The sequence below is a fragment of the Piliocolobus tephrosceles genome, chromosome 11 (assembly GCF_002776525.5).
Source record: "Piliocolobus tephrosceles isolate RC106 chromosome 11, ASM277652v3, whole genome shotgun sequence".
In the NCBI taxonomy this organism is placed as follows: Eukaryota; Metazoa; Chordata; class Mammalia; order Primates; family Cercopithecidae; genus Piliocolobus; species Piliocolobus tephrosceles.
This window is the reverse complement of record NC_045444.1, coordinates 19,104,528-19,111,676: the sequence shown is the minus strand read 5'-3', so window position 1 is coordinate 19,111,676 and position 7,149 is coordinate 19,104,528. Positions and strand designations below refer to the sequence as shown.

The 7,149-nt window shown below is 47.6% G+C and overlaps 1 protein-coding gene across 3 annotated transcripts in view; it reads right to left on the bottom strand.

Moving 5' to 3' along the window:
* Window positions 1-4,635: 4,635 nt before the first annotated feature.
* Window positions 4,636-7,149, bottom strand: part of RAB3GAP1 (RAB3 GTPase activating protein catalytic subunit 1) — a 114,744-nt gene continuing 112,230 nt past the window's right edge. For all 3 annotated transcript variants that reach the window (XR_002726671.1, XM_023193744.1, XM_023193745.1), the window contains one exon: window positions 4,636-6,089. Coding sequence is in view for 2 of the 3 variants with exons in the window: in XM_023193744.1 (XP_023049512.1) it covers window positions 5,853-6,089 (237 nt within the window). In the remaining variant the exon portion in view is untranslated. The remainder of the gene's footprint in view (window positions 6,090-7,149) is intronic.

Below are 7,149 nucleotides of genomic sequence, written 5' to 3'. Positions count from 1 at the left end.
GCATGGACAAGTCATTATTTACTCAAATCGTCCTGTGGCTGGGGGGCTTTGGAAGAGCTGTGATGGTGTCCCATCACTGATTCCCCAGGTCGGACTGGCCTCTGTCCACAGCCGAGGCCACCTTTCTGAAGCAAAGTTTCATGGAAGCAAAGGTGTCTGTAGAGGAGGCTGAAACAGGCAGGCGGGGAGACTCCCGGGTGAGTGAGGGACGGGGCCGCCTCCTGGGACACCGTCCCATTTTGGGCACGTGCTGAAGAGGAGGGGTCATCCCAGAGCACAGGTCGCGCAGCGCTCCTGTCATGGCGCTTGGGGGTGGGCTGGTGGCAGGGCCCCAAGCCTGAGGGGCTGGGCCACGTCCCCACCCTCTCTGGCTGGGGTCCCAAGTTGGGGGTCTTCTGGTTCAGCTGCATCCTTGGCTGCTAAGCTAAGGCCAAGAACGCTCCCTGCAGGAGGAGGCACTGTTCACTTTGGAGGGATCTATCCATGACCACCTGTCAGACATCACAAGCTGCCAGGGGAAGAGTTCAGTCTCTGCTGATAGAGTTGGCAGAGAAGTTGTGCTTAGATGAAGTAACTTGAGTTTGTGCTACAAGAACTAGCCAAGTCCCACTTTTGAGAACCAGAGAAATGCCAGCGGCAGAGTCCTTGGGCTTCTGGGAGCTAACATTCTCAAGCGTAGTCTCATGATGCCCGATGGCTGTAAATTAGAGGCCAGAAGATTTAAACACAAGAGTGTGGCCCCTTTTGCCAGAGAGGCATCGAGGCATTCATCCATCCACCCACCCACCCCTATCCGTTACAGTGTGCCCAGAAGAAAGGAGCTGGCAGTAGGGGCCAGGGCGGTAGACAGGGCCACCTGTTGGACTGAGGCAAACTGGCGGCTGCTTCATGACCTTCTCCCCTTCCACATCCTGCCCACCAATGCCTGGCAAGGAGCAGTGTAAGAAACCCAAACCGCAACTGGCTTGGGGCAGAAGTTTTAAGGGCACCCACCCTGCTAGCAAAGGGGTACTGACCTTGCCAGACTGCCCTCGAGGCAGCCCCTTCTCTATTCTTTCCCAGTAAGAAGTATTTGCCTCTCTCTGAATGCATTTGCTCCTCTGCACAGACAGACACAACAGTCGCCTCTTGGTCCTCATCTTGTTATCTCAGTGGCATTTGACACAGTTGATCAATTCCTGCCCTCTTGAAGTATGTTTTCTCTTAGCTTCTAAGACATCACGTTTGGTTTTCCTTCTGCCTCAGTAACTATTTCTTCTTCATCTTTTCTGCCGGTCCTTGTCCTCCTCTTCCTCTCTGGCTTCCTCTCCCCCCAGACCTCTTCTGCTTGGGTGACCTCATACTGTCCCTGGCTTAAGTATTATCTAAGTTTCCCAATTTTTTATATTATAAGCCCTAACCCTTTCCTTAAGCTCCAAACTTGCATAGCCAACCACTTGGGTATTAGTTATCTATTGCTGCCGAATAAATGACCCCCAAATTTAGCAGTTTAAAATACACCTCTGACACAGTTTCTGAGAGTTAGTCATCTGGGAGTGGCTTAGCTGGTAGTCCAGGCCCAAGGTCCCTCCTGAGGCTGCAGTTACCTGCAGGCCGGGAGGATCCACTTCCAAGTTCACTCATGTGGCTGTTGGCAGGGACCTTCCATTCCGCACCATGTGGGCCTCTCTTTAGGAACCAAAATCGAAGTTGCAATGGCTCCTATAACCTAACCTTGGGAGTGACATTTCAACACTTCCTCCATGTTCTGTCGGTCAGAGACTAACCCTGGTACAATGGGTGTGGGGTTGGGGGGCTCTACAGGGTGTGAGTTGGAGGCAGGAGGCTGGCCACCACAGCCATCTAATAAACCTCTCAAAATTAACATGCCCTAAGCTCGAGTTCATCACTCCCAGCAGCCCCACAGCTTGCTCTTCCCTGTCTTCCCCATTGTAGTAAATGACAGCGTCATCCACTCAGGTCCCAAACCTTCAAGTCATCCTTGACTCTCAGACCCTCACTGAATCCATTGGTAAATTCTGCGCATTCCGCCTTCAAGATCTGTATCATCTCTGATCCCTGTTACGCTCCGTGGCTACCACAGCAGTCCAGAGTGCTCTCACCTCCCCTCTTCCCACTAGTTTCACTACTTCCACCCCAGCCTCTGCAGTGTATTCACCACACAGTGGCCAAAGGGATTTTTTTTTTCTTTCTTTTTCTTTTTTTGAGACAGAGTCTCACTCTGTTGCCCAGACTGGAGTGCAGTGGCATGATCTCGGCTCACTGAAACCTCCACCTCCCAGGTTCAAGCAATTCTCCTGCCTCAGCCTCTAGAGTAGCTGGGACTACAGGTGGGCGTCACCACGCCCAGCTAATTTTTAAATTTTTAGTAGAGATGGGGGGTTTCACCATGTTGGCCAGGATGGTCTCAATCTCCTGACAGGTGATCCGCCCACCTCAGCCTCCCAAAGTGCTGGGATTATAGGCACGAGCCACTGCACCCGGCCCCAAAGAGATTTTTAAATGTCACATCATGACATTCTTTGGTTCAAACTCTCCAATGGCTTCCCTTCTTAGTCAAGAAAACAAATCTCAACTCCTACGGCTGTACGCATCTGGCCCTTGCACGTGTGCAACTTTCTTTCCTGCCCCTCTTCCCCTCACTCCCCTCCAGCCACACTGGCCTTCCTTCTGTGCTTCCCATGTGCCGGGTACACCCCTGCCTCAGGCTTTTCATTGGCCAGTCCCTGTCTGCAATCTTCTCCTAGTCATCTATACACAGGACTGCTTCCTCCCTTCAGTCTCTGCCCAAATGTCACCCCCAAATGTCGTAAGCCCTCCCTTATCACCTCCTAGAAGGCAGACCCCCTCCCCAGACCAGCTGTTGACACTTGGTGTCCCATACAGTGAGCACCAGGTCTGCCACGTTCTCGTCACTGCTGTCTCCCTGATGCCTAGAACAGTACCTGGCACGTAGCAGGTACTGAATAAACATTGGCTGGACTAATGAATGAAATATATACATAGATGCTTAGGGTTTTAAAATACTCCAACTTGAAGAAAAATCTGAATTATTCCAGTGGTATAGGAATGGATGGGGGTGGGAGGGCCCCAGAGAGGCCATTTCACAAGCGTGTGCACCTCTGAGGAGCACAGTCTCAGGCACACAGGATTAAAAACACTGCCATTGCCACCTTCCTTCTAAGGAGCAGACAGTTCCGCTCAAGATCTAGGACAGCTGTGTACTCTCTTAGCCTCCCCTCTCCTGCCAGAGTGCGGCCTTTCTAAAACCCACCATGTCACTCCCCTGCACAAAACCCTTCAGTGACTCACTACCGCCCCAAAGGCAAAGCCCCAACTAACTTAGAGCTGCGGCTTCCCCCGAACTTCTTGGTCTCGCCTTAGTTCACCTCACCATCTTCATTTCTTGCCCCTTTCCACTCTAGATACCATACTTCAGCCAAATAGAACGGCTGGCTGCTCCCCAAATCGACATTTTCCCTTATTTCTGTGATTTTGCCCATTCCGTTCCTCTGCTTGTAATACGCTTTCCGTCCCCTCCTGTCAGTTACCTTTTGCCCCAACTCTCACCCTAGAGCGAGCTTCTTCACAGTGGCCTCCAGGCTCCTGGCAAGAAGGGAGGGCAAGCCCCAGTGTGCAAGGACTTGTTAAGTCTCTGTCTGTTGACCAAAGAAAGACACAGCCGAGACCAGATTGAAGAGGTGGAGAAATAAAGCACTTCACAATGAAAATCGTGATTTTGTTGCACACAGGGCTAGAGGAGCGCCTGGTTCTCTGCAAGCCATTTCCCACCCGCCCCTCATGCTTTCCCAAGAGCCTACTCAGCTTCTGGTCTCAATCCCGAAATCACATCCTCTGGGGTAATTTTCCTGATCCCCAAAGCCTGGGTGAAGAACCTTTCCTACAACACTTCATGATACTGCTGCACTTATTACTCTCCGTACTGCCAATGAATACACGGATGTAGGATTACAGTCAATTATTTGTAGGATAAATGCAGGCCCCCCGATCCACATGGCGGAGGTGACTATACTCGACGTTTTGTGGTGTCAGTTTTCCCTGTAAGGGAGTGTGTTTTGCTTTCTGTTTTATCTTCATTGCTTGTACTGTACCTGACACAAAGTGGGTACTTAAAAATATCTGTGAAGTAAATATATAACTATAATAAAAATAAAATGGAGTACTTTAAAAACGCACAAAGAATGTTCTTGAGACCACTGCCTTGTTAGGCTCGGCAGGCTGCAAACATTAGAGCTGAGACAGCACAAAACTACGTGAAATGAGAACGAAATGCCTCAGCAGGAGAAAATGAGAGAAACGCCACAGAAAGCGACACTGTCCTTTTATTAGATTCACAATGCCTTTGTAACGCCCAACCTCTCCTTTGTAGAATTTTTCTTTGTTAGAAAACAGACAAACTCTGTCCTTAGGAACCACCTTCTACTTGGTCCAGCGCTGGCCTCAGGCCGCCTGCATCTGCGTGGACCAGTGAGAATGAAGTCTAGTGGCATACAGAAAAGCATCATCAAGGCTGGGAGGTCATCCCCCAGGGCCTATCATCAAGGCTGGGAGGTCATCCCCCAGGGCCTCCCTACTTCACATACACAGAGACGTGTGCGTGTGTCACACACATTATATAGAGAGATATGTATTTTTTTTTTACAAAAAATAAAATAATTTGCACAGCTCTATTAATTCTTTAAAATTACACAGGCAAGGTTTATGCTTCAGTAAAACCATTTTTACTTTGGATTGAAGTGGGAATTTTAGGCCTAAAAATAACTTAAGATTACCAAGCAGAGGCCATCTAGCGACACAGACACAAGACATCTTGAGCTCCATGAAACTAGAAATGTGGTGATGTCATCCTCACACAGGGGGCTACACATCCCCATCGATTATTTTAACTAAAATACAAGAGCAAAATAGTGTGTTAAAATAATCCTCTACTCAGTGCATTAGCACATATACCAAATTATACTATCTGCATGACAGTCTCTAGGTACCAAGACTGTATTTCTGCAAGTGCTATTCTCTACTTCATTAAATACAGTACCCAGCCAGCAACCACAAAAAAAGGAACGCATGCTGTACAGCAAGAGAAGGGAAGGGAGACGATTTTCAAGGTGATAACTTACATGGCAACCAAAAGGAAAATAAGTAAGACAAATCTCACAAGATAGATATAAAACTAATTTGCAGTGACATTTGATATATAGTTTTATCAGAAGTAATACATTTAGGTTACAGTTACATGAAAAAGAGAAACTATATGAAATTATAGGCTTTCTCCTAGAATATCCAAAATGCTTATCAACAGTTAATTAGTACAAGAAAGATGACCACCAGGTGACTGAATAGACAGAATGTCATGTAGTATTTTAAAAACACAGATTCTGGGACTAGAAGCTACCACCAAAATATCCAGAAATCTGAGTTAACAGGTCCTTTATTTTGCACACTTGCTGCTGATATATAGAACCACGAAGTGTTTACACAGACCACAGATGCAACCGCTAGCCTAGAGGCCCGTCGTAGAAGAGAATGTGATGAACACCACCCCGCCAGGGTGAGGACAGAGAGTGTCGGATGTGTTTGTGTTTCCCCCATATACAAAGGCCATCTCCAGGGCAGAAATCTCTCAACAGCTCAAGCCCATTCTCGCTGCCTCCTCCATGAAACAACAGAGCTCAAGCTTAGTGCTGGGAAGTCTTTCTGATGCTGGTTTGATTCCTGATCACCCAACTGGCCAGGGCCGTCTCCAGGACCTCCCAGGTTCTCCCTGGTACCTTCCCTCCCGCAGGAGGAGGCAGCACGGTCACTGAAGCCACCAACGAGTAATGCTGAAAGAATCAGAAGAAGGAGGTATCTGATGAAAAGGCACCTGCAAGTCTAAAGTCCTCTTTGGTGAGAACACTGTACATGCGCTGCGGCAGAGCTTTGGAGTAGGGAGCAGGGCGCGGCACGGTGGTGCGCAAAATGAATTCCCGGCCAGCAGGGGGCGGGAAGTCCGACACGGAGTTCTGCCTTCTTTCCTCTGGGGAGCCCATTCTCTTCAATTCCTCCTCTGGTGGAGTCATGGCTGCAGCCTGGAAAAGAATCAAATGCCAAAGTCAAAAGCAGGTCAAATGCTAAACTCAGATGCTTTTGAAGGACAGGTGAATTAATATGATAAAGATATGAAAATGTCCCAAGTTACTCAGTAATGCAGTCAGCTATATGTTAAGATTACTCAAAAACCACATAACACAGCAAATGCGAGAAGCTGCAGACACTGCATGAGCAGCCGGGCTGGAGACAGACGGGAGGATGACGACTGCCAGGCAATCTGCTCTGAGGAGAGAAAGCCATATTCAGACATCTGATGAAAAAGGACCTCGGAGCCGTGCTGCTTTCTACGTTTCTTCCAGCGATGACCCAAGTCTACGTCTGATAGCCTCAGTCCAGTAAGGAGCTGTTTTTCTCCAGAGTGAAAAGATGATTTTCATCTTGACTCTGGGTAAGAATTTTTAATCGATTATTTTTAAGGTTCACTTGCCAAATTAAAAGTAGGGGCACTGGTCTTGCTTGCTGGGCAGCTAATGTGATGCCGAAGTGATAGAGCCCCATATGGCAACCACACGAGAGAAGTTCTCAGTATTAAAGGCATCCATTTTTTCATTGAAATGACATAAAATGCATATTCATTTACAGCCTACAATTTTAATTCTTATTACTATACTTTTTTTAATATCATCAATTTGGAAAAAAAATTGTTTTGGCAATGAAAACATGAAATCATGTTGCGCTAAGTATCAGCAAGAAAGGTAAGCCAAATCCAGACTGTGAGAGGGGTGGTTAGTGTTAATGACCTTATGCAGTTAGAGGAATGGGAAGGAACAAGGAACTATGAGGGGCAAAGGCTATTTTGTTACCTCATCAGAAGATTCAGTCAGCTTGAGAAGGGGTGAGAAAAGAAACAGTGATGAAAGGGAAACAAGCAAGATGGTTTAAATAGGGCTAGACAAGGGAGTTCAGGATTATTTCAAAGACAGCATGCACTACATTAAGGAACACGATCCTATCAAAAGAATATTCAAGACAAAGTCACACCACACACAGCACACCTAGCTGTCAACTACAGCAAACATCTACTACTACTCATGCATC